Source organism: Sminthopsis crassicaudata, chromosome 4 (assembly GCF_048593235.1).
Source record: "Sminthopsis crassicaudata isolate SCR6 chromosome 4, ASM4859323v1, whole genome shotgun sequence".
Lineage (NCBI taxonomy): Eukaryota > Metazoa > Chordata > Mammalia > Dasyuromorphia > Dasyuridae > Sminthopsis > Sminthopsis crassicaudata.
In genome coordinates this window covers 240744898-240772215 of record NC_133620.1, presented here as the reverse complement: position 1 = coordinate 240772215, position 27318 = coordinate 240744898, and the positions used below count along the sequence as shown (strand labels likewise).

At 34.4% G+C, this 27318-nt stretch overlaps 1 protein-coding gene across 1 annotated transcript; it reads left to right on the top strand.

The window, feature by feature from the left end:
- Positions 1 to 2729: 2729 nt before the first annotated feature.
- Positions 2730 to 19455, top strand: DDX43 (DEAD-box helicase 43). The gene is made up of 16 exons (XM_074310494.1): positions 2730 to 3211; positions 4833 to 4888; positions 6460 to 6589; positions 8262 to 8372; positions 11169 to 11250; positions 11796 to 11952; positions 12077 to 12195; positions 14633 to 14743; positions 14851 to 14992; positions 15544 to 15644; positions 16745 to 16832; positions 17648 to 17775; positions 17985 to 18094; positions 18380 to 18518; positions 18829 to 18916; positions 19221 to 19455. The coding sequence occupies exons 1-16, from the start codon at positions 2947 to 2949 to the stop codon at positions 19332 to 19334; spliced, it is 1941 nt and encodes a 646-aa protein (XP_074166595.1). The 5' UTR covers positions 2730 to 2946; the 3' UTR covers positions 19335 to 19455.
- The last annotated feature ends 7863 nt before the right edge of the window (positions 19456 to 27318 follow it).

Sequence of the window (27318 nt, the reverse complement as noted above, 5' to 3'; positions counted from 1 at the left end):
ATAGTTGAAGTACCAACTATATATACGTTATTCAAAGAAAAAAACGAAAATATCTTGCCTTTCAGGGGCTTATATTCTATAGGGATGATAAATCTTGTACATAGATATAATAGATCATTTGAGAAGGGAGAGAGCACTAACAATTGATGACTAAAGGTGGCATTTGGGCAACTTCACAAAGAGGTTAGCTTCTCAGCTGAGTCTTAAAGGAATGAAATAATTTTGAGAAGTGGAGATGAAGATAGATTTCTTTACAAGTGTAATTCACTTTATGCAAACACACGAAGGTGTAAAATGAAGTATCCACTCTAAGGAACAGCTAATCCTACAGTCAGAAATTTAGAACATCTGAAAAGGATTAATATGAAACGAGCTTTGAAAAAGTAGGTCAAAGTCAGGTTGTAAAGGGATTTTTTTAAAAAGGGAAGGAGGAAAATGGGAAACTTTCCCCCGAATCTTTTTCTTCTCACCCCATCTCACCCAGTTCTTCACATTTCCAAATTTATAAAACATGATCATTTCAGTTTTTAACATGGGAGCTTAGGTGACAACAGAATATCCAAGTGGAAATACCTTGTAGGCAGATGAGACTTAGGAATAGTTCTCAGAAAGGATAATACTTGTTGATAATCATCTGCAAATCATAAGCGTAGAGGACATCATTGAAACAATTGTGTATGGATAAAACTGTTGGACAAAAGTATTTATAGGGGGAGAAATGCTACTACAAAATCTTTTTTGGAACTTCGGTTACTAATTCAATTCCATTCAAGAAAGAAGTAAAAAATGAAATCTATTATTCTGGAGAAATAAGGGAAGTCTCTTAAAATCCTAGATAGATATTTTTACTTGACTCTTCCAAAAAAAAAAAGACAAAAACCATTCATCCATTTATTTATAGAGAGAGATCTCCTGAGGGAGGCACACAGATGTTTGATATAAAGTTTCTGCATTCATTAATAATAGTTAACAAACATAACTTCAAGATTCCCTTCCTTTAACCTACTTTTCCAAAGGGGAATAGTATAAAAAAAGGAGGAAAAAAAAAAAAAGAGGCACTTTTTTTTTCCACTGAATTTTTCTCATTACACCACCATCATAACTGAGTAAAGCAGGCAACTATTACTAATATTTTTTACAAATGTCTTCTTCCTTAAAATATAAATTCCTTGAGAGAAGGAATAGTATGGGATTTTTTTTCCTGCCTTCTTTTTCTTTACTTAGCACAGTCTTTGGTAGATAGCAAGTGCTCAATACATGCCTCTTTCTTTTCTTCTTTTTTTAATTAAACAAAAACTGGAAGCAGACACTCAAAAAGATTACCTATATTGGTTAACAAAACAAAACAAAAAAAAAAAAAAACACCAGAAAATTGAAATTTGAATGCAGATTTCTGAACTATAAATTGGGGGTCCTTTCCTCTCTATTACCAAAAACTGCCTCTACCTTACCTTTTTCCCTCTAACTAGGCCTATATATATATATAGACCAATAAGAGTGAAAAAGTTTATCTAATGTTATGTTTTATATTGTAGTCGTGAAGCATGGCTGGAAATCAGGTCATTAAACTTTCCCAAGGTGGAGGAAATTAAGTCCCACAAGAAATTAATGACTTTCCCACAATCATGAAATTAAAAGAACCCAAGCTTCTTGTCACCCAATGCTCCATACCAATGATTCTCAAACTTTTGTTCTCAGTATCTTTGTAGTATTAAAAAATTGTTGAGGAAATCTCCAAAGAGTTCTTGCTTATGGGGGTTATATTTATAGCTATTTACCATATTAGAAATAAAAACCAACTTTGAATTTGTAAATTCAGTGAAAGGATTTCAGAGATCCACAGGACTGTCTGCATCCCACTTTGAGAACTACTGCTCTACACCATTCCATTTGCAACACTTTCCTGCCTCCTCAGGTTACACAGAGATAAATGAATAGTTAAAAGAACAGAAAGTAAAAAGAACTTACATACACATAGCGCTGGATCTAAGGAGCTCATCCTTGTTCATATGCAGTTCAAAGTAAGACTGGAGAATTAGTTAAACATTTCAAAGTGTCAGTCCCTGTTAAGACCGGTATTTGCTAAAAGTCCTCTGTTGAGCCTTGTAGTTAGGAAAATAAGAAAAGGGTGAGGCACTAAAAGGGGCGCCTAGTAGAGAATTTACCTTGTGCTCAGGAAATGTGCCCCTAAGAGTGACAAAATACACACTATCATCAATGTTATTAAGAAATCTGGGACCCATCCCAAGCCAAGTGCATATTCTATTCTTTTTAATTGCTATCCATTTTTTGTAAATAATACTTGAGTCTCAGCTGCTTAGATCCCTTTCCTGAAATAGATGAGGAAAGCCTAAAGCTAAAAGGGAATAGAGGCTCTGCTGAATAGTCCACAGAGACAGAACTGTGATTTTGGAGAAAGCAGACACATCACTTACACTCCGAGTTTCAATTTCCCTTTGTAAAACAAAAACAAAAATCTGTTAAAAAAAAAAATCTTGCATTCCCATATCTTACTGGGCCTCTTTAATTATCATTCTCTAGTTCTAGATACATAGGTTTGAACTCTTAACTGCAAAGGAGGTACAAATCCTAATGCGCCTGCCCCACCTCTCAGGGGACAGCTTTTCAAGGACTCCAAGGTCTTCAAGAGAGCGGATTGGCCGGATCCTAGAGGCTCCGCCCCTCTTCAACCGCCAGCCAATCGTTTCCTCAGGCGGTGACCAGGCCTCAGAGGGGCGGAGGCAGGTCTCGGGTATGTAAACGCGGGCCTCGTGTCGGAAACGCAGGGCCCAGTTCACTGCTGGACAGAGCTTCGGTTCCTCCCGGCTCTTCTGCCTCTGGGGAGGCTCCTACCATAGACCACAGGAGAAACCAGACGCCTTCCCCTCTAACTTTAACACCTTCTCGCCTATCCTGCCATCCCCCAATCCCACCCCAACTCCCGCGATGTCCACCAAAGAAACTTACAGCAACAGCGCCTCCCGCAACCCCAGCGCCGCCTCTCGCGGCCCAGCCCCTGACAAGAAAACGCCCACAGCGCCCCCTCGGGCGGCGGGCGGCAGTGCAAGGGGGCGGGGAGGTGGCGGTAGCTCCCGCGGAGGCTCCCGAGGGCCCTCCTCCGGAACCCTTGAGTACCGGGCCCGAGGCTCCTGCTACCGGGAAACGCCGCTCTGTTTTAAACTCGACAGCTCCGTCGTCGGGGCAGTCATAGGTAAGGGACAGGTGGGGAGCATCCCGGGGCCTCGGGAGGGCAGGGTCGTCTTCTCGGCCTTTGCAAGAGTCCAGGCCGGCCAGAGGAACCGGGCTGGGAGGGTTTGACTCCGGACGCTCGAGGGTAAAATGCCTGCCCCGAAGGTTAAAACGTGCTAGTGGATTGGAATGGAATCGATATAGGATTTACTGCTGGAGCCTAATAAATCCTCCTTTACTTGATGAATAGCAGAGCTCGCATTGGCTGGGCCTCCCTGCCTCCCCTCTGTTGGCTATAAGCCTGGGCTTCCTCTGACCCCTTTCCTGAGCCGGGGTCCCCAGGTTCCTTTAGGATTGGTCCCACTCCAAGCCATCCCCTGTCCTTGCCCTCCCCCACTCCCAACCCGGCTTTCTTGGCGACTTCTGTGGGGTAGCAAGTGGCGGAAGAAGATAGATGCCCACCCTGGAGAAAGAAGAGACCTGAGCTCTTTCTAAAAAACGGATTGTAAACTTTGAGATTGGACCCCTGTCGGCCCCTATTGTCTGTAAACTTTGAGCATGGCACCCTTCCTAACTCTTGTTAAATAAACTTAACCATGGCACTCTTAGGGGTCTCCCTTGTCAATACACTTTAAGCTTAAATCTTTACTTGTTCCACTTGTCAGAAGAGTGCCTTCCCTAGTCTGATCCAGGTTTACTCCCAAAGTTGTCATATTTTATGTTTACACTCAGAAGATGTTGGCTGTTAACAGATTAGGATGTTTATACTTCCCTGGGGTTTTTATATTTTAAATCTAAAGACTAAACTTGCAAGCCTTTAAAAGGAATTGTTCAGTTTTAGGCAAAATAACAAAAAGTAGAGGGAAGATTTGTTATAGTCAAAAAGAGCTGATTCCAAGTCCCAGCTCATTTCCTTACTACTGTTGTAACTTTAAACAAGTCATATAAACACCTAGTTTTGATTTCTCTTCTCTAACGGTACTAGACAAATTCTAATGAATTTTTTTTAATCAATAAAAATCTGCTTTTTTCCTATCCTCCCCCAATAAGGAGGCAAAAAAAACCAAAACCCATTACCAAAAAAAATCTACATTCTGATTTGATTACCTTTTTTAGGAGGTGATAGTTTATAATCTTTTACTTCTGGGGGGGGGGAACCCAGAACCTTTTAAATTATCTGTTCTAAAAGGGCAATATAATCCCTTTACCAATCCAATCCAACAAGCTTTTATTAAACCTAACTTATGAGGAAGGCGCTGTTTAGGCAATAGGGATACAGGGGAAAAAAAAAAAAAAACCCTCAACCTTTACTAAACTTATTTTTCAGGACTAGGAAGGAAAAAATAAATGCAATATGTAAGCCAAGTAAAATAGCCCCCAGTTCCACAAATACAAGTTTGATCTTTATTTCACCAGGTTGTGTTTTGAGATATCAGAAAAATGTTTGTCCATTCTCAAAAAAAAAAAAAGTGTTTGGGGAGAGTACCCAGTTAGGTATAAGTGATGGCAGAAGAAGGAGAAAGTAGAAAGTAAGAGAGTTCCTAGAATTTAGCTTAGTAATCTTATATACCTGATAATTAACCCAACAAACTGTCCAAATATCAATCATTCTTATTCTGTATAATTTATAAATGTTTTAACAGGTCGGGGTGGAGCAAAAATAAAGGAAATTCAAGAATCAACAGGTTCTAAAATTCAGGTAAATGTTAATTTTGACAATCCAGAAATGAAAGTTCTGGAGCTAGACATGAGATTTCAGAAAATCTAATCATCATAGGTATTTGAGGTGTGGGCCTACAAAGGAATCAGCATAAAGTTGCTGATGAATCTTAAAATGTAGACCGGCAACCTCCAATTCTACTTTTATGTCTAGCTTTGCTACTTTTAATCATTTGTCATGTGATTCTTTGCATTTTTATGGTAGTGTAAGCATCAAATTGCCTGCACAAATAATATTTCATTGTGTTCTTCACTACACCTGTGAAGCAGAAATTCAACTTGTTTTATGGGTGAAACTTGAAAAGTTGTCTAAGATCATATGACAACTACATGAAAAAAATTATCCAAATCAGTAATAATAAAAGAACTATAAATCAAAATCACCTCATACTCTGAAAACTGGCAAAATTTTTCATTGTTGGAGGGCTTGTAAAAAGGCACAGACATTGTCTTTGAAATGGTAAAACCATTTTGGAAAACAATTTGAAATTATGCAAATAAAGTGACTAAAATGTCCCAGAGACCCCAAGGAATCAATAAGGGAAAAAAAATCCCCTGTACTCCAAAATATTTATAGCAGAATTTTTTGTGATAGATAAGAATTGAAAACAATAGATGCCTATCAGGTGGGGAATGGTTAAACAAAATGTGGCACATAAATGTAGTACAACATTATTGTGCTACAAGAAGTGATTTATGTGATAAGAGCTGGAAAGAGCTAAATTAATTGATGCAAAGTGAAATGAGCAAGGACAAAGAAGCCAATATACACAGTAACTACAAGAATGTAAATAAAAAGACCACAACAATACCCCCTCCAAAAAAGTAAATGTGACAGAATTATAAAGACTAAATAGTACCCAAATGAATCGATATAAAAAGATGTTCCCATCCTATACCTTTGTGGAGGTTCAAGGTCCAAAGTGTTACACATTACACATATTTTCAGATTTTCTCGATGGGATTTTTCATTTGAACTGTCTCTTGTTTTCTCTTGAAAAAAAAAATTTGTAATATGGAACAGCTTGGGGAAAGGAAAAGAATGGGATACGTGGGGGATACTGTGGTAATTAAGAAACAAAATATTAATTAAAAATTTTTTAACTTATATGGCTAGTCAGGTGCTCTGCCTTTGTGGTATATGATCTCTTCCCTTTATCCTATCTTAAAACATAGTGGGAGGTCTTTTGAAAAGCTTTCATCAATATCTTTTTGTTATTGCCTTGTCAACTAAAATGATATTCTCATCTTAATTGATCATTATATTATTCTGAAGCACTTAAAAATTCTACTTTCATGGAAAAGTTCTATTAATATTTACTTTATTATATGATATAGACCTTATTCTAGGGTTCTAAGTAACCATCTTGTTTAACTATTAGAAATTAAAAGATGAATCCAGGATATGAGCCAAGATGGCTTCTGAAACTTGATAATCCAGATCCACCAACACCTTTATTATATTTACTTAAATTTTTTTTTATCATTCTGAATTTGAACACTTATGGACATAAGAAGATTATGATTATTGCTGTCTTTCCATATTTTTAGATAATAAAGGGGGATCTAGAGTCAGAAACCAGAATATATGGCAACAAGGAAAACCAGAAATCAGCTAAGTTAATGATAGAGGAAATAGTAAAAAAAATAGAAAAATATTCTAAAGAAGACACAAAAACTGGTGAGTAAGCTTATTGTGTATTACAAATGTATATAAAATAACTGCTCTACAGGATTCTTCATTTTTTTAAAAAAGCCATTAAGTAAATTTTCAACTGTACAACCTTAATAGCTATAACATTTACTCCTTTTCCCCAGCACTCCTTCTCTAATAAATTCAGTGAATCTCTAATCTTCCAGAAATTTTCCCAGTTTCTTTAGTCTATACCTTGCTTTAGTATTACCTTAGGAATGAAACATTTACTGAATGCCCTACTCTTATGTCAGGCATTGTGCTAAGCACTTAAATATTAACTTATTTGATCCTCACAATAACCCTTTGAGATTGGTGCTCTTGCCTCCATTTTACAGTTGAGAAAACTGAGACAGAGTGTAATCTGCCCATGGTCACAAAGCTAATAAATGTCTATGGTCAAATTTGAACTAAAGTCTTCCTGACTGCAGACTCGGAAGTCTGAGTCACCCAACTTCCTTAGTTGAAATTATGTTGGCTGTCAAAAAACCTTAACATTTGTAACTTTATAATTATATCCACAACTACTCCCCAAATTTTGATCTGAACAGATTTAATCATGTTAATGACCAGCAAAATAAAACACCTTTATATCTATATGATACATAAAGTTGTAAAGTCATATGAATATAATCTATTTTTGTACAAACTTAATCATGTTTTTAATAAGCATTAAGCTTTTGATACATAGTATTGCTTTAAGGTTCAGGAAGATAGAAAAGCAGAAATATGTTCTGTGATTATTTCCTAGGTTTATAGGTCTTATCACCTATGTGACGTGAGGCTAGTCACCTTGAGCCTTAGTTCCCTTAGAATTGGATGATCTTGTTGACCTCTTAAGTTCTATAGCTATGACCCTGTGACAAATATAATAGCTACTGTGTTATTTGTACAATCCATCTCACTAGGTTCTTAAGGGAATATTTAGAAAATTTAAAATTCTATAGAAATAAGAGTTCCTGTTATGTTTTTTTTTTAAGGATTTTCATATACCATCTTGTTCTCAGAATCGGGTACAGTTACCAGCTTATTATTTAGATGAGAAAAATGAGGTATACAAAATTAGTTGGTAGAAAAAGCCTAAGTTTGTTAGACATGTATATTTAACATGAGAATAACAAATTTAATTACACTCATTTAAAAAGAGTTGTCCTTTAGTTCCATTAGAGTGGTAAAAGATGATACTTTCTAATTTATATTTATATAGTGATTTTAAGATGTATAAAGTACTTTTCTTACAACCCTGCAGGGTAAGAATTATAATCAGTAAGTGCCACTACTCACTTGTCAGAAAGAAAACAAACTATGGCAGGATAGTAAGGTGATGGAGTCAGAAAGACCTGAGGTCAAGTCCAGCCCTCAGCCTGCTCGCTGTATGACCCCAGGCAAATCACTTAATCTAAAGTTGCCTTTCTCAGCCCCCCAAAAACCCAACCATGAAGAATCTTTGTTATTCTTTCCACATTATCTACTTTTTACATTAAAAAATTTATCTTAGAAATCATCATTAACACTTTATATTGAATTAGTAAATATAATTTATATTGAATAGTTTTCTCTTCATTAGTAAATTGAAGACGTTTATGAAAGCAGAAATTGTTACAAAGCAATTTTTTTAAAATTTCTGATGACTTTGCCTTAACATCTCTGTACACTGAAGGAAATTTGAAATCATCCTGTAATGAAAATGGCCCAGAGAAAAAAGTTCCAGTAATTGATTGGGAGGCTATTAAACAGGACCATCTCCACTACATTAAAACAAAATGGGACGGTTAGTATAATATAAACATTCCTTGTCATTTTTGTCTTAAATGTAAATAATAATTCTGGTAAAATATGCTTCTCTTACCATTAAGAAAGAACTCTCTGTTGAATAAGGAATAGAAACAGTTTTATAGGACATGATCTTATTTCAATCCTTTGCAAAAGTTGCTTGCTAAAGGATAAGGCAATCAATAACTGACTATTATGTGATAGGACTACTGTGACTTTCTCTAATTCTTTTTCATAAATTATCCTAGCTTATGTGCATGTATGCATATGTGAGTGTGTGTGTATTGCATGTTAGTGATGCAGGTAGTTACTAATAGTAAATAAATTTAGGAAGAGAACTTTGGGAATGCAGACCTGTGATGTAATTGGTGTAGAGAATTCTTGTAACCAAAGCAGGTCTTACATTTACATTCTGATTTATAGTGTTAGCTGCCTAAGACACTGGGAGGTTGTGTTCTTCACAGCTTGGTCCACTCTGGATCTGGATTAGTAGTTGGACCTAGTTTTTCCTCAGCTCCTGGCTTACTGGACCTCTCAGTCTTAGGTCATATTAATAGAGTCTAGATAAGGAAGAAACTGCCCTATCTTCTTTAGATTGGTTCTGGGATCTGAATTTGAAAAGGGAAGGTAAGCCAATATAATAAAAATGACAATTCTCCTTAAACTAATCTACTTATTCAATGCCATCCCAATTAAACTACCAAAAATTATTTTATTGAGGTAGAAAGACAATAATCCACTTGGAGAAACAAAAGGTCAAGAATATCAAAAGTATTTGGGGGGAAAAATTGTAAAGAAGGAAGTTTAGCGATACCAGATCTTATATTATTTTATAAAGCAGTAACTATCAAAACTATCTGGTACTAAGTTATAGAAAAGAGGATCAGTAGAACAGAGCAGACATGCAATATACAGTGATTAATCATAATAACTTTGTGTCTGACAAATGTAAAGATTTAAACTTTTGGGATTAGACTAAATTATTTGGTAAAAATTGGAAAGCAGTTTGGCAGAAATGGGTGTAGACCAATATATTACAAAACATATCAAAATGATGTCAAAATAGATACATGAACTAAATATAAAAGGAGATATAAGTAAATTAGAATATAAAACATATTACATATCAAACTTATGTATAGAAGAATTTATTAATAAATAGCAGATGGAAAGCACTGCGAGATGTAAAATGGATGACTTTGATTACCTTCAGTTAAAAAGGTTTTATACAAATAAAATCAGTATAGCCAAGATTAGAAGAAAAGAAAAAAATTTGAAAAATGTGGAATTTTATAGACAGTTTCTCAGATAAAGATCTCATATCTCAAATATATAGGAAATTTGTCAATTTTTTAAAATATTAGTCATTCCCAAATTGGTAAAATTGGTATATGAACAGGTAGTTTTTCCACGATGAAATAAAAACTACATATTGTCATATGAAAAAATGTTCTAAATTATTATTGAGTAGAGAAATGCAAATTAAAACAACTTTGAATTACCATCTCACATCTATCAGGCTAAAATGATAGTAGGGGGAAATGACAAATTTTGGAGAGGATATGGAAAAATTGGAACATTAATATACTATTTTTTGGAACTTTGAACTGATCTCAACCATTTTAGAAAGGAATCTGGTATTATTCCCAAAGAGTTATAAAACTGTGTATAATCTCTTGACCCAACAATACCAATATTAGATCTGCTTTCCATGATGATCTAGGGGAAAAGGAGAATTATATATATATATATATATATGTCCTAAAATATTTATAGCAGCTTTCTTTGTGTGGCAAAGAACTGGAAATTGAGGGGATACTCATCAGTTAGGAATGGATGATTATAATGGAATACTGCTGTGCCGTAAGGAATGATAACCTGATGAATTTTAGAAAAACATTGAAAGCTTTGCATAAAATAATGAAAAGTGAAGTGAGCAGAACCAAGAGGATGTTATATGCAGTAACAGCAATACTGCTCAAAGAATAATTGTAACCAACCAAATTATTCTGAGTACTATAAATATTCAAGTCAATTATAAAGGACCTATGAAGGAAGATACTATCCATTTCCACAGAAAGAACTGATAAACAGAAGTTTGCATGGTATGGTTTTACATTTATTTATAAATTTGTGTCAAGTGGTACCTTTCTCTAGTGTGGGATTGAGGAGACAGAGAATTTGAAACTAAAATGTAACCAAAATAATTTAATTAAAAAATGAGAAATCTAAAAAAAGAAAAAAAGGTAAAGTAACAAGAATAAAGAATGGGTTAGGAGCCATGTCATGGGGAATACTGAAAGAACTACAGAAGAGAAGTTTTACTGAGTTCTTCAGATATTTAAAGTTATATGAAATAATTATTCTAAATTCCAGAGGGTCAGAGGAAAATCAGCAGCTTTTTAAACAAAGCATTCTCAAAGTATATGCCTTGGAATTATTCAGTGTCAAGTAGAGACTAGATGACCATTTAATATGGTTAGTGGAGAAGTAGTTGCTAAGCAAGGCAGGATTGACTGTTACATTAGTTAATTTCTATGATCCATTCTGATTTCATGATTATTATGAATCAATACTTTTGTAAAGTACAATAACTATGATTGAATCAAGTTATAAAATGATTGAAAACATCACACTGAAAGGATTGACTTTCCTTTACTGAGCTTGATGTCCAGTTGAAGCTGTGCTAATCTGCTACATATGTAGGCACTTATATTTATATATATATCTTAATTCTAATTAGAATTCCCAAGTACTTTGACTAATGGAGTACCTTTTTTTTTCTCCCACCAAGGTCTTCCCCCAATTAAGAAAGATTTCTACATAGAATCTTCAAAAACAAAATTAATGTCACAAACACAAGTAGATAAGTGGAGGTAAGTAATTTTTATATATTGAAGTACTTTGAGTAAACTCACTGGTTGTTTGCAGTTGATTTAAATGTATCAGGGAAATCAAATGCCAGCAAATTGAAATGGAAAATGTGGCATAATCTCACATTTACAATAATTAAAACTGTCAGCCTGAGAATAAAGTGATAATTATCACATAGGCTAATAAGAACTTCTCAGATCCACCTTAGATTAATTGGGAGTGAAAATCCATCATATGTATTTTTAAATATCTGTCAAAATTATAACAGCTTTGCAGATACAGCTTTCTTTAAAATATATCATCATTTGTAAACACAGTTTTTATTGGCTCTGTTATACTCTCTTTTATATCTTTGTCAAAGAAGATAATGAATTTGTGATTTTATATGCAGTCTCTCTTTTAAACTCATTATATTTGAATATGTACGTTTTCTTGATGGTGTATAATTTTTAAACATAAGAGAAGAGTGGATCAATACTTATTCCTGCACCAGATTAGTGAATTCTAAAGGGACTGTGCTATTAATCTTTCTCTTTTTCCTGTAAAGGGAAGAAAACAATAATATAATGTGTGATGACTTAAGAGAAAATGAGAAACGTATAATTCCCAATCCAGTATGTACATTTGAAGATGCATTTGATCATTATCCTGATGTTATGGCTAATATAAAGAAAGTAGGTTTTACAAGACCTACACCTATCCAGGTATACTACGTATGGCTCAATATATTGATTAGGTATAATATTTGGAGGAGGGAGAAGATAATTGTACTGGGGAAATTACATTAAAAACTGTAATTTGCTTTTTAATGCTTGTCATTTTTTTCAGTCACAAGCATGGCCAATAATATTAAAAGGAATTGATTTAATTGGTATTGCCCAAACTGGCACAGGAAAGACATTAGCCTATTTAATGCCAGGATTTATTCATCTTGATTTACAGCCACGGTAAGAATTCTTCTTTTTTATGTTTTAAGAATGTGATGGGGTTTTTTTGTTGGTGATGTTTTTTTAAAGATAGGATTAATCTTTGATAATTAGTGAATTAATCTAAAATCAAGTCTTAAGGTACATTTGCAATATTTCCAGCCAGGTATAATTTAAGGCATTTGTAGCTAGAAAATTTGAGACTCTAAAGAAGTAATTATTTAAATAATTGAAATATTTATTTGTTTTGTACTTTATTTAATATTTTTCTTCACTTACATTCAAAACATTTCTTTGTACATTTGTTTTTGAGATTTTGGAGTTCTAGGTTCTCTCCCTTATCCCTACCCACAATTAAGAAACCACATGTGAAGTTATGCATAACATTTCCATAAAAGTCAAGTTGTGAAAGAAAACATCCATCTCCCACCCTAATGAAAATAAAAACCCTTGAGAAAAAATTAAATTAAAAAGAGAGAATGCTTCAGTATATATTCAAATACAGTCAGTTTCTTCTATGGATATAGATAAGATTTTTCATCATAAATCCTTCAGAGTAGTTGTGGATGATTGTACTGTCACAGGCCAGAATTCTGAATTGATAGAGATAATTTAGTATGGTTCAGAATGATTGATTTAATCCTACAAGATGTTATGGGCCCACTGAACTTGAAACAAAGTACTAAGTGGAATTGAGGAGACAATGGTTAAATCTAGTTTAGCATTGATTTAGTCCTACAACAAATAATGATTTCCTAGTGATATAATGATTGGTATATACTCAGTGTGGAGGATATAAGCAAAGGGACTGAGAGCCACAGAGGAGAAGCTCTCAGGGCCAGAAAGAGACAAGCGCACTAGAAGCTCTCAGAGGCTGAGACAGATTCATTCCATTGTCCACTTTTGTGGTGGCTGCAGGCTGAAGCACAAACCTTTAGATTCGGAGAAATTCAGAGGGCAAAGAAGGAGGCAGGATCTCAAGCTCTTGGAATCAAAGAGAGAGATAGGCCTCTAAGAAAATTAGCTGAGCCCTAAGTGAAGGAGATAGGACTTTGAAGGAGACAATAAAGGATTTGGACTTTAACATCTGGCTGCACTTGTGGTGATTACTGGACTTTCTGAAAGGAAGGCTGCTCCCAGAGATCCTAGGAAAACCTCAACAGAGAACATTACATTTTAGAGAGAATGCTACTTTATACTACTGAGGATAGCAAAAGTCATTTACAGGTGGTCATCCTACAGTGGTCCTCAAACTTTAAATAGGAGGCCAGTTCACTGTCCTGCAGACTGTTGGAGGGCCGGACTATAGTAAAAACAAAAGCTCACACTCTGTCTCCACCCCTCAGCCCATTTGCCATAACCTGGCAGGCTGCATAAACGTCCTCAGTGGGCCGCATCTGGCCCGCAGGCCATAGTTTGAGAACCCCTGTCCTAGAACATTGATATTACTTTGTATATAATATTTTTCACTTTATTCATGGAAGACTTTTCAAGTGTTTTGTTTTTGTTTTTTTCTCCTGAGAGCTTCCTGCTCATCAATTCCCAGAGAATAATATTCCTTTACCAACATATGCCACAGTTTATTGAGTCATTTCTCAATTGATTGGCATCTCCATTTTTTTTTTTTTTTTTTTTTTTTGGCCTGAGAAGAGAGCTGCTATTAATATTGGTCATATTGGTCATTTTCCTTTTGTTTTTTACCCAAATCTCTTAGTATTTATTCCTAGTGTAGTGTTAATAGGTCAAAGGATATGCATGACTTTACAGCCTTTGAGGTATTTGTGGATCATATCTTTTGATCAATTATCAATTGGGGCATGGCTCTTATTTTTTATAAATTTGATTCAATTCACTCTGAAAAATGAAACCTTATCAGAGAAAATTGCTTCAAATTTTTTTTTTACTATTGCTAATTGTATTTCCCCCCCCCCCCCATTTATTCTCTCCTTTCACCCCATCCCTCCTCAAAAGTGTTTTGCTACTGACCACTCCCTCCCTCCCCCTTCTTATATCCCATTTCCCTCCTACTTTCCTTCAGGGTAAGATAAGATTTCTATGTTCTTATTAAGAATGTGTATGTTATTTCCTATTTGAGCTAATAATTGGAATGTTTTGGTAAAAGATTACTGGAAAAGCAAAATATTCTCATATCCATCATCTATAACCCTAGGTTAACATTTGGTTTCAGATTGTAGTTTTAAATTATGACCTTTCTTCAAGGTTTCTCCATATACTTTTCCTCCCTTTCTTCTTATATCTGATAATCTATCCTTACATCTTCAACTATCACCCTTAATGGTGTTTCCCTCCTGATTATAGGTAGGAAACTTGTCTTACCCCTTGCTGATTGCTAAAAACCCTTTATTAAAAACAATTATGAATTTTAGCCTGCTCTTAACACATAATAAAATCTTTGCCCCTTGAGTATAACTAATACTTCTTTATCTACATTTTAAAGAACCATGGAGAAAAGGGATGGTCCTGGAATGCTTGTGCTGACACCAACGAGAGAATTGGCTTTACAAGTGGAAAGTGAATGTAAAAAATATACCTATAAAGGAATTAAAAGGTAATTTCTATTGCTTTTTATATTTTAATATTATTTCTGTTTACTGGACATTTACCATGATTATTGGGAAGATTTTTTGTAACTAAACCTTGTGGAACTTTTGGCAGCATTTGTATATATGGTGGTGGAGACAGAAGAGGTCAGATTGAACATGTTACTAAGGGTGTAGATATTGTCATTGCTACTCCTGGTAGACTCAATGATCTTCAAATGAATGAATTCATCAACCTGAATAGCATCACATATTTGGTAAGCTTATTTCACAGGAGGGGCAGGAGGTAGAGGAATGAAAAAAAATTTACCTTCCCCAAATAATTTTTAATTTTGTAATTTAATCAAAATGTTATTTTAATGTAATGTTAATGTAATCAAAAAACATTCGTTTCATCTCAAGTACTTGTGTTAGAAATTAAGTGAATTACAAAATCAAATTTCTAAAAGCCCAAAGGAGATTTTATTGTGTCTTACATGAAGTAGCCATAACACTTGTGAGGTTCTAAGCCTGGGGTATATGGATAGATTATCAGATGGATCACAAATTTGGGTGAGAAAAGAAATTACATCATTACTTTCACTAATCTGTATCTGAAATGTTGCACTTCTTTTAATTATGAATATAGGCAATAAACATCATTCTGAAAAAAGATCCATAGCCTTCTTCAGAATTGCCAAAGGGGTCCATGAAACAGAAGTTAAGAACCAGTGTTTTAAATGATTAGTTATTTTGCTTTTAGGTTGGGCTTTGGGGGAAAATAGAATCTAAAAGAATTGTTTAAAATAGCATTTCAAATTTTTTACAGGTTCTAGATGAGGCTGATAAAATGTTAGATATGGGGTTTGAACCTCAAATAATGAAGATTTTATTAGATGTTCGGCCAGATAGACAAACTATTATGACCAGGTATGTAAATGACATTATTTCCATTTGTAAAATAGAATTAATGGAATATGTAGGTCTTTTCTGATTTTGACAATTTCCTAACATACTATGAAAACTACTTCATAAAATTTTAAATTATTCCCTTGAATAATAACAATAAAATGAATGCTAAATATAGTAATAGTTACATAATGAAACCAGATTTTGGATTAACTGCAAATTCTTTTCATTTTCTATTGATTTTTCTCTTGACCCGAAATGTAAAATCTCTCAAGTCATAGCTCTTCTTTGTCCTTCATTGCAGAAAAAAAAGTTCTTTCTGATACTTCATCAGTGGCATTATCATTCACTTATTCCACCTTCTTTTACCTTCAGCTCTTAATATTCTATGTTCTATAACCAAATCTCTCCTCCCTACTGCCATCATTTATGGGAAATTGGGAAGGGGAGTACATTATTTCACTTAAACTTCACATTTATCCTTTTGGATAGGTGCTTCTGTATTCTCATTTTACAGATGCGGAAAATGAGGCTTAGGGATTAAATGATTTATCCAGGGTCACATAGCTAGTGTGTGTCTCACTTCAAACCCACACAGCAGCACTTTATCCACTTTCTCTTTGAGCCTTCACTTCAGCTTTGCTCATCTAATCCTAAACTATCCATCTCAAATTAATCTTCCATATGAGAAAAGGTAATTGTCTTTGCTTTTTCAAACCAGTCTATTGTTGCTCACCTAAATACTGAATACTTGGTGCCAGCCTGACTTTAAATCCTTTCTTTCTTATATGAAATAAACTTTCAGCTATTCTTACTCAGCATAATACAACTAAATTCCTTTACTTGACTGATAAAATCATATCCTTCCTTTTATGACCCAGAGCAAATACTGTTTTCATGAAAACTTCCCTAATTACCTCTTGCCTCATCCCCAGACATTGAAAGAAAGGAAGATCACTTCCTATTTTTACCCTACTATGTTAGAAATTTCATAAGGCTAGGGCTCAACTTAGTTTCTTTGTTCTTTCTCCTAGTATATATGACTTATACTGTCACATATTTTGTTTGAAGCCAATACTTAGAAACATAACATTTTTCCATGTATCTTTTCTTACATCCAGTGCTACTTGGCCTGATGCTGTACGTCGCCTTTCACAAAAATATTTGAATGATCCAATGATTGTTTATGTTGGAACCCTGGATCTTGCTGTAAGCTTTTTAAACTTGAGATTTATGTCACTTCTTTTGAGTGGGTATAAGGAAGCTTATATGTCAAGTCAATGAAAATAGTTATAGATTCCATATGCTATATAGAAAATTAGGTCCTATGTATACATATATTGTATTTAACTTACACTTTAACATATTTAACATGTATTGGTCAACCTGCCATCTTGGGGAAGGGGTGGGGGGAAGAAGGGGAAAAGTTGGAACAAAAGGTTTTGCAATTGTCAATGCTGAAAAATTACCCATGCATATATCTTGTAAATAAAAAGCTATAATTTTAAAAAAAGGAAAGAACATGAGGTCCTATCATTGACCTGCTGTTAGAAAAATATTTAAACAGGGACAAATCTGGGTAAGCTCCAACTATGACAGCAGGCATATAATCTAAGGTAATTCTATTTTACTGGGCATTTTTCCTTTTATTAAAACTTTTCCACCTCAGACCTTTGGCACTCTAACCTTTGGGATTCTTAACTACCAGCTTAAAAAGTGACATAGTTTGACCAATTTTTAAAATATAATACAATGGTTGTTCCCTGGTTCAGGAAAAAGAAGGATATAATTCACATAAATCAAGGTCTACTCAGAGGAAATCAAGGAATAAGATGTACCTTGTTTGTGTTTTTCAGTAGGAATTAAAAAAAATTGCTCTAAAGGAAATTATGATACTGCTCATAGCAGTATGCTGCTTTTATTTTTGATGAATGAGGATTAAAAGATTTAACTTATAGAAGTGATAATATTTGTATCTTCACCTATTTTTCTAAATCTGAAATTTTTTTTCTTCAATGGTTTAGGCTGTAAATACTGTGAGGCAGAAAATAATCATAACCACAGAACAAGAGAAGCCTGCTCTTATACATTCCTTCATTGATTCCATGAAGCCTGAAGATAAAGTAATTATTTTTGTTGGAAGAAAACTGATGTGAGTAAGATAGTACTCACATTTGTCTACCTGTCTCAGAAATGTTAATTTTTACTCATTTGTGTCTCTTTTGGCAATAAAAGCCAAAATCTAATCATGAAGTCTGCCATTAATAAGATACAACCTTCTTAGGTTGGTGGTAGTACTTATAGAAATTCCTGTGATTTATTAGTTTAGCTTGCATTTTAAATTGTCAATTTTTTTCTTAGTGCTGATGATATATCCAGTGACCTGAGCATTAAGGGTTTACCTGTACAATCATTACATGGTAATCGGGAGCAAAGTGATCGTGAACGAGCACTGAATGAGTTTAAAACAGGTATGTTTATACTGTGATTACTATTCCAGTGAATCATGCTTCAAATTTATTTTGCCTCTAAACTAATTCTAGACTCAAGTTTTAAATACCATTGACAAGGCATATGAAACCTATAAACACCCACAAAAATTAGTATTCATCTAAAAAGTGGGTTGAGTCTTAGAAAAATGTATCCCTTGGTGATTAGTAAATTAAACAGCCAAATTTGCATATAAATATATAAGGGGATATATACATGTATATCTATAAATTAAATCCCTGTTTTTGGTTTTTCAATTTTTCTAGGAATAGTAAGAATATTAATAGCTACAGATTTGGCATCACGAGGTCTTGATGTCTTAGATATCACCCATGTTTTTAACTTTGATTTTCCTCGAAACCTTGAGGAATATGTCCATAGAGTAGGACGAACTGGAAGAGCTGGGTAAGAATGTTATGCTTTTTATACAATTAACTCTTTTTCACTTTTCATTACTCCTGTCCAAGCAAATCTTTTAATGATTCCTTGTATATAAGTTGCCTGTTCCTACCTATAACTTTATAATAGGCCTTTTCTGCCTAACATTATGTCCTTAACTTTATGTCCTTTTCAAACTTGTTTACTAACCTGAATGATGTACTAATTACTAATTAAATACTAATCTAATAAATCAACAAGACAATAACATGTTTTATTTCAATATTAGATAAAAAATATGATAGGAGTTTACTTACATGAAATTCTTCTCTTAAAGGCACACAGGGGAATCAATTACCCTACTAACTAGGAATGATTGGAAAATAGCTGGTGAATTAATCAACATTTTGGAGAGAGCCAACCAGGTGAGTAAATTTAATTTATTACTTCCTAATTCCTTTTAACTTTTAAAGTTTGCTTTTTAGAAAATATGAAGCAAATGTTTTGGCTGTGTTAACAAATGTGAGAGTAAATATAATTTTGTAAGACTTCATGATAAGATCTGCAAATTTATTATTAAGTAATTGGAGTTTTAGTGTTTTTAATCTCATTAATTAACATCAATTTACAAATTTCCCTCAAATTACTGCTGAGAATGTGGAATAGCACTTCAGCCAGAAAGCAATTTTTAATACAATTTTAATAACCTACTGCACTTAATAATTTCAGGAAATTCCAAATGAGCTTATATTAATGGCTGAAAGATATAAACAGCACAAACAGAAAAAAGATGAAGAAAGAAACATGTCAAGAACTCGTGGAAGGACAAGAAACATTTATTGATATTTGGAAGCATATACGATCCAGGAAACAACTTACTTTTGGAGTTGTTGCCTTTCAGCTTAGCAAAAGCTAAACAGTGAGCACATTGGAAGTCATCAAAGGAAAGACAATTCTGGATTTGGTTTTTTCCCTTTTTTTTTTTTTTTTAATATATTGTCAGGAAACGAGTATTACATTGAAAGTTCAGATCTGAATGGAAGTATAAAAAATATGACTTGCATATGAAAGGACAGTTCATTCATCAATATAATGTTTAAAGATATAGACATCTTAGAACATTTTTGTACTTTGTTTAATAAAATCAAAAGTATTTTAAAAACTTTGGATTCTTTGGCGCCTTTTCCTTCCCTTGATTCCCTTCTCCTTCACTCCCTCACTCAAACAAACAAACAAAAAACCTCCTCAAACTATTTCTTGTATAATTAGACTACATATTCTAATAAAATTGGGAACTTCGCCTTCCTTCTTATGATACATTTTCATTTCTGTTATCCAATTCCAGCTATGGCTGGATATATATATGGCTTTTGTTTTCATCAAGGGGTCTTTTCCAGTGCTTTGGATGCAGTTTCTAAATTAGCCCTACTTCAAATGACCAGCTCCTGCTTTCTCTTTAGATTCCTCTAGGCTGTACCTTTGCTCCTGAAAGGAACATTGGCTGATTGGCTCCATAGGACATATTACCACTTGCCACAAGGTTAACAATCCAGTGACCTTCCTCCAATAGACCTCTCCAGCCACTGATAATATTCATGAACTCATTCCTTAATGGTTAGCCTACTCCCATCATACTCTGATGAGTGATTCTTTTTTTTTTTTTTTTTTTTTTTTATTTTATAATTATAACTTTTTTTTTTGACAGTACATATGCATGGATAATTTTTTACAACATTATCCCTTGCACTTACTTCTGTTCAGATTTTTCCCCTTCCTCCCCCAACCCCCTCCCCCAGATGGCAGGCAGTCTTATACATGGTTAAATATATTACAATATATTCTAGATACAATATATGTGTGTAGAACCGAATTTCTTGTTGCACAGGAAGAATTGGATTCAGAAGGCAAAAATAACAGTTTACACTCATTTCCCAGTGTTCCTTTTCTGGATGTAGCTGATTCTGTCCATCATTGATCAATTGGAATTGGATTAGCTCTTCTCTATGTTGAAGATATCCACTTCCATCAGCATATATCCTCGTACAGTATCATTGTTGAAGTGTATAATGATCTTCTGGTTCTGCTCGTTTCACTTAGCATCAGTTGATGTAAGTCTCTCCAAGCCTCTCTGTGTTTCGCCTGTTGGTCATTTCTTACAGAACAATAATATTCCATAACATTCATATACCATAATTTACCCAACCATTCTCCAATTGATGGACATCCATTCATCTTCCAGCTTCTAGCCACTATGAAAAGGGCTGCCACAAACATTTTGGCACATACAGGTCCCTTTCCCTTCTTTAGTATGTCCTTGGGATATAAGCCCAGTAGTAGTATGGCTCGGTCAAAGGGTATGCACATTTTGATAACTTTTTAGGCATAATTCCAGATTGCTCTCCAGAATGGTTGGATTCTTTCACAACTCCACCAACAATGCATCAGTGTCCCAGTTTACCACAGCCTCTCCAACATTCATTGTTATTTGTTCCTGTCATCTTGGCCAATCTGACAGGTGTGTAATGATATCTCAGAGTTGTCTTAATTTGCTTTTCTTTGATCAATAGTGATTTGGAACACTTTCATATGAGCGGAAATAGTTTTAATTTCATCATCTGAAAATTGTCTGTTCATATCCTTTGACCATTTATCAATTGGAGAATGGCTTGATTTCTTATAAATTAAAGTCAATTCTCTGTATATTTTGGATATGAGGCCTTTATCAGAACCTTTAACTGTAAAAATGTTTTCCCAATTTGTTACTTCCCTTCTAATCTTGTTTGCACTAGTTTTGTTTGTGCAGAAACTTTTTAATTTCGTGTAACCAAAATTTTCTATTTTGTGATCAATAATGGTCTCTAGTTCTCCCTTGGACACAAACTCCTTCCTCCTCCACAAGTCTGAGAGGTAAACCATCCCATGTTCCTCCAATTTATTTATGATTTCATTCTTTATGCCTAAATCTTGGACCCATTTTGATCTAATCTTAGTATGTGGTGTTAAATGTGGCTCCATGCCTAGTTTCTGCCATACTAATTTCCAATTTTCCCAGCAGTTTTTGTCAAATAATGAATTCTTATGCCAAAATTTGGGATCTTTGGGTTTGTCAAACAATAGATTGCTATTTTTATTCACTATCTTGCCCTGTGAACCTAACCTATGCCACTGATCAACTAGTCTATTTCTTAGCCAATACCAAATGGTTTTGGTGACTGTTGCTTTATAATACAGTTCTAGATCAGGTACAGCTAGACCACCTTCACTTAATTTTTTTTTTCATTACTTCCCTTGAAATTCTTGACCTTTTGTTGTTCCATATGAATTCTGTTGTTATTTTTTCTAGGTTATTAAAATAGTTTCTTGGAAGTCTGATTGGTATAGCACTAAATAAATAGATTAGTTTAAGGAGTATTGTCATCTTAATTCTATTCACTCGGCCTATCCAAGAGCACTGAATGTCTTTCCAGTTATTTAAATCTGACTATTTTTGTGGCAAGTGTTTTGTAATTTTGCTCATATAATTCCTGACTCTCCTTTGGTAGATATATTCCCAAATATTTTATACTATCGACCGTTATTTTGAATGGAATTTCTCTGTGTATCTCTTGCTGTTGGATTGTGTTGGTAATGTATAAAAATGCCGAGGATTTATGTGGATTTATTTTGTATCCTGCCACTTTGCTGAAATTTTGAATTATTTCTAGTAGCTTTTTAGCAGAGTCTTTGGGGTTCTCTAAGTATACCATCATGTCATCTGCAAAAAGTGATAGTTTAATTTCCTCATTTCCTACTCTAATTCCTTGAATCTCTTTCTCGGCTCTTACTGCCGAGGCTAGAGTTTCTAGTACTATATTGAAAAGTAATGGTGATAGTGGGCAGCCTTGTTTCACTCCTGATCTTACAGGAAAAGGTTCTAGTTTATCACCATTACATATGATGTTTACTGAAGGTTTTAAATATATGCTCATTATTTTAAGGAATAGTCCATTTATTCCTATACTCTCAAGCGTTTTTAGTAGGAATGGATGTTGGATTTTATCAAATGCTTTTTCTGCATCTATTGAGATGATCATATGGTTTTTATTAATTTAATTATTAATATGGTCAATTATACTAATAGTTTTCCTAATATTAAACCAGCCCTGCATTCCTGGTAGAAATCCCACTTGGTCATAGTGTATTATCCTGGGGATGATTTTCTGAAGTCTATTTGCTAATATCTTATTTAAGATTTTAGCATCAATATTCATTAAGGAAATTGGTCTATAGTTTTCTTTCTCAGTTTTCGATCTACCTGGTTTAGGTATCAGTACCATGTCTGTGTCATAGAAGGAACTTGGTAGGACTCCTTCATCCCCTATTTTTTCAAATAGTTTACATAGCATTGGAGTTAGTTGTTCTTTAAATGTTTGGTAGAATTCACATGTAAATCCATCTGGTCTGATGAGTGATTCTGAACTCCCAGTTTTCATAATACAAATCCTTCATGATATTCCATCCTTCAATATCACCTCAACTCTAATCACCTTATCCCATGACCTACTTTAAATCTACTCACCCCTTCCACTGTGCTCTCTAGGATGACTAGAAATTAACAAATTTGCTTTCAAATTAAATCTCTTTTTCACTCCTATCTTCTTGAACTCAGAGCTGCCTCATTTCTGATTTGCTGCATCTTTGGCTGTTCTTTTCTTTTTTTATTAATTTTATAATTATAATTTTTTGACAGTACATATGCATGGGTAATTTTTTACAACATTATCCCTTGTACTCACTTCTGTTTCAAATTTTCCCCTCCTTTCCTCCACCTTCTCCCCTAGATGGCAGGCAGTCCCATACATGTTAAATGTGTTATAGTATATCCTAGGTACAATATATATGTGCATAACCGAATTTTTTGTTGCACAGGAAGGTAAAAATAACCTGTGAAGAAAGACAAAAATGCAACCCGACTCTGCCTCCCACCTCCCAACTCCTGACTCATTTCCCAGTGTTCCTTCTCTGGGTATGGCTGATTCTGTCCATCATTGATCAATTGGAACTAAATTAGATCTTTTTGTTGAAGATATCCACTTCCATCAGAATACATCCTCATATAGTATTGTTGTTGAAGTGTATAATGATCTCCTAGTTCTGCTCATTTCACTCAGCATCAGTTTATGTAAGTCTCTCCAAACCTCTCTGTAATCATCCTGCTGGTCATTTCTTACAGAACAATAATATTCCATAACATTCATATACCACAATTTACCCAACCATTCTCCAATTGATGGGCATCCATTCATTTTCCAGTTTCTAGCCATTACAAAAAGGGCTGCCACAAATATTTTTGGCCGACCTTTTCAATATTCATTGAGCTTTGGTGTGCAGGAACATGCACATGCACACACATATGAAAGAGTCAGAATAATCTTTGCTCCTTTTTGCTACATTATGACTTTCCATCTACTACCCTTACTCAGTAAACTTTTCTCTGAGGTCCAGAAAAATCCATATTTATCCCCAATCAAAATTCCAGTAACTGTTATTTATCAATATTTACCTTTTTTTTCCTCAGTGGACTCACAGTCTTTTCTACTACCCTCATACTAAAGAACTGCAACATACATATTGTTATTTTCTGAAACACTTAACTTCCTGGTTTCTTAATTTAATCATTTCCCATCACCTATTCATCAGCCTCACCTTTATACAGAGATGGTTTTACCTTTGATTTGACCACGTGTCCCACTTGTACATTTGTGAACCCTGAAATTCCTTTATCTGATCATAATTTTTTATCATTCCATCTTTCCTTATGTCTGAGACCCTGTCCCTCCCTCCTAATATAACTTCCAATCTAAGTTATTTTCTAGGCCACCACTCCTGTCTCAATTCCACAGCATCTATTCCAAATATTAAGTCTCTCTTTAAACCTCTCCTTTTTGTTATGGAATATTATTGTTCTGTAAGAAATGACCAACAGGAGGAATACAGAAAGGCTTGGAGAGACTTACATCAACTGATGCTAAGTGAAATGAGCAGAACTAGGGGAATCATTATACACTTCAACAATGATACTGTATGAGGATGTATTCTGATGGAAGTGGATATCTTCAACATAGAGAAGAGCTAATCCAATTCCAATTGATCAATGATGGACTACATCCAGAAAAGGAACACTGGGAAATAAGTGTAAACTGTGAGCATTGGTTTTTTTTGTTTGTTTTTTTTGTTTTTCTTCCCAGATTATTTTTAGCTTCCGAATACAATTCTTCCTTTGCAACAACAACAACAAAATTCGGTTCTGCACATATATATTGTACCTAGGATATACTATAAGATATTTAATATGTATGGGAATGCCTGCCATCTAGGGGAGGGGATGGAGGGAAGGAGGGGAAAAATTCGGAACAGAAGGGAGTATAAGGGATAATGTTGTAAAAAAAAAAATATTACCTATGCATATGTACTGTCAAAGAAAATGTTATAATTATAAAAATTAAAAATTAATTAATTAATTGATTAAAAAAAAAAAACCTCTCCTTTTGTCCTTCAACCCCTCCACTGAAAATCTTACCTCATAATTCAATGAAGAAAAATTTAATTCATTCGCTGTACAAATATCATCCCCCTTTTCCCTTAATATTCTTTTCTATAATTTTTAATACCACTGCTCTCTCCTGTTTCTCCTAACTGTCTGATCACTCCTCAATCTCCTTTCCAGGATCTTCATTCTCCCTCCATAGTAATTTCCTTGGTGATCTTTGTTGGTCTCCACCAATTTAATTCTCATGTCCATTCAGATGATTCCTAGATCAATTTATCTACCCCATCCTCTCTCCAGTCTCTTGACTTTCAATCTCCTAACTCCAGGTACTTCTTGGACATTTCAAATTGTATGTCCTATAATCATCTTAAACTCAACATCTCTAAAACTGAACCTATCTGTCTTCCCAAACTATAATTATTGTTCTTCTCTAAATTGTAATCGTTTTCTTGGAGCAGGTTTCTTGAGGAGTTTCTGGGAGCAGACTTCCTCTCAGTTCAGTTCCAATAATCCCAAAATGCAGCCAGGAGTTAAAATCCAGATCCTTTATTGTGTCCTTCAAAATTCTGAATCTTTTTTCTGTGCCTGGTTAGCTTTCTTAGAGACCTATCTCTCTCTTTGGTTCCTGAGAGCTCTTGTCCCAGTGTCTCCAGCCAGCACAAAGGTTGAAGTGGGAATGAATCTTGACTCTGCCTCTAAAAGTGTGGGATTGTGGGTTTCTGCCTTGTGAATCTCTCAAAGTCCTCTCCTCTGAAGTTCCCTGAAGTTCTCCTGGGAAGTCCTCTCCTTGACTGAATCCTGACTCTCCATCTTCCTCCTAGAGCTTGTCCTTTTATATGCTCTCTATATGTGTGAAGTCTAATGTGTGAACCAATGAGCGAACTCCTTTAAAGGTATGAACTACTTTAAAGATGTGAACTAAGTACATAAGTACCTTGTAAGAATCCTAATATCAAACTCTCCCTTCTTCCTAACTTTCCTATTATAAGACACAGGCTTACAACTCAGGTGTCATCTTCAACTCTCCACTTCCTCTAACCCTTCACTTTGAATCTATTACCAAGCCCTGTTGATTCTCCTTTTGCATCATCTCTTCTATATGTCCTCTTCTCTCCTGGCACAATAGCAATCCTGGTGTAGGCCCTCATCACATCCCACCTGAACTATTATGATAGCTTTCTTGTGGGTCTCCCTGCCTTATCTCTCCATACTCTATTCCATCCTCTCCTTTTCTACTAAAGTGATCCGGTGATCGATCTTAAGGACAGATCTGATAGATATTATCTCTGCCCCACCATAGTCAATAAATTCCAGTGGTTCCCTGTTACTTCTTAAACAAAATTTAAAAGTCTCTATAGAACTTTTAAAGCCCTTCACAACTTGGTCCCTTCCTACCTTTCAGCCTTCTTAAATATCTATTCAGATCCAATAACAATGGGCTTGCTATTTAATTTATTTACAAACCCTCCATCTCCTGACTGTCTTTTCATTGGCTCTCCTTCATGCCTGGAAGGCCCTTCTTCCTCATTTTCAACTTCTGCTTCCTTCAAGCTTTCAATCCTCCTCAGTGCCTTCCCTCTAAAATTATCTTCTCTATGTTCACTTGACATTTCATGACAAGATTTCTTTGTAGCCAGATTCACATATACAGAAACTATGGTGACTAGAAAAATCTATAACTGATTTTTTTTCTGGGGCCCATTTCCTTCAAAAATCCATTTTTTTTGAGGCTTTGTTCTCTCCTAACTCCCTCAGCACATAAAAGGCATGTGTTACCTTTTAAAATTAATCTTAATTATTTTGTAATTAAGATTACAATTATTACATACTATATGTAATTATATTAACATAATCAGTATAACTATACATATTGTAATTAATATTAGATATTTTATAATATAAATAATTTGTAATTATTTTAGAACACTAAGATCATTTCATACTTTTGCTCTCCCATCATCTCAATATTGAGTTTTCATCATCCTAACAACAGCATTTGGATTTTTAACTATGATTTCTTTACTACTTATTGAATAACTTGTTTTAAAATTCCAACTTAAAAATGGCTACCATTTCAATGACAAATTTTTAAGCTTTTATTTATTAAAGATTTTTGGTTTTGTCCCAGTTTGCTGAAAAACTTTTCTTTACATTGACAAAGCCATTAACAGAACATAGAACATTCTTCTCCATTAATCTTTTTTGTCCCACTTACTTATTTTAAACCCCTTCCCCCATTTTTTGCCCCATCCTACCAAAAAAGAGAATACATCTATTTTCAGAGAAGACAATTCAGTA

Excerpts from the sequence above, each read along its gene's own strand:
- DDX43 (XM_074310494.1), top strand. The coding sequence starts at position 2,947 with ATGTCCACCAAAGAAACTTACAGCAACAGCGCCTCCCGCAACCCCAGC. Across the intron at positions 12,196-14,632 it reads CATCTTGATTTACAGCCACG|AACCATGGAGAAAAGGGATG; the intron begins GTAAGAATTCTT and ends TACATTTTAAAG. Across the intron at positions 16,833-17,647 it reads TTGGAACCCTGGATCTTGCT|GCTGTAAATACTGTGAGGCA; the intron begins GTAAGCTTTTTA and ends TCAATGGTTTAG.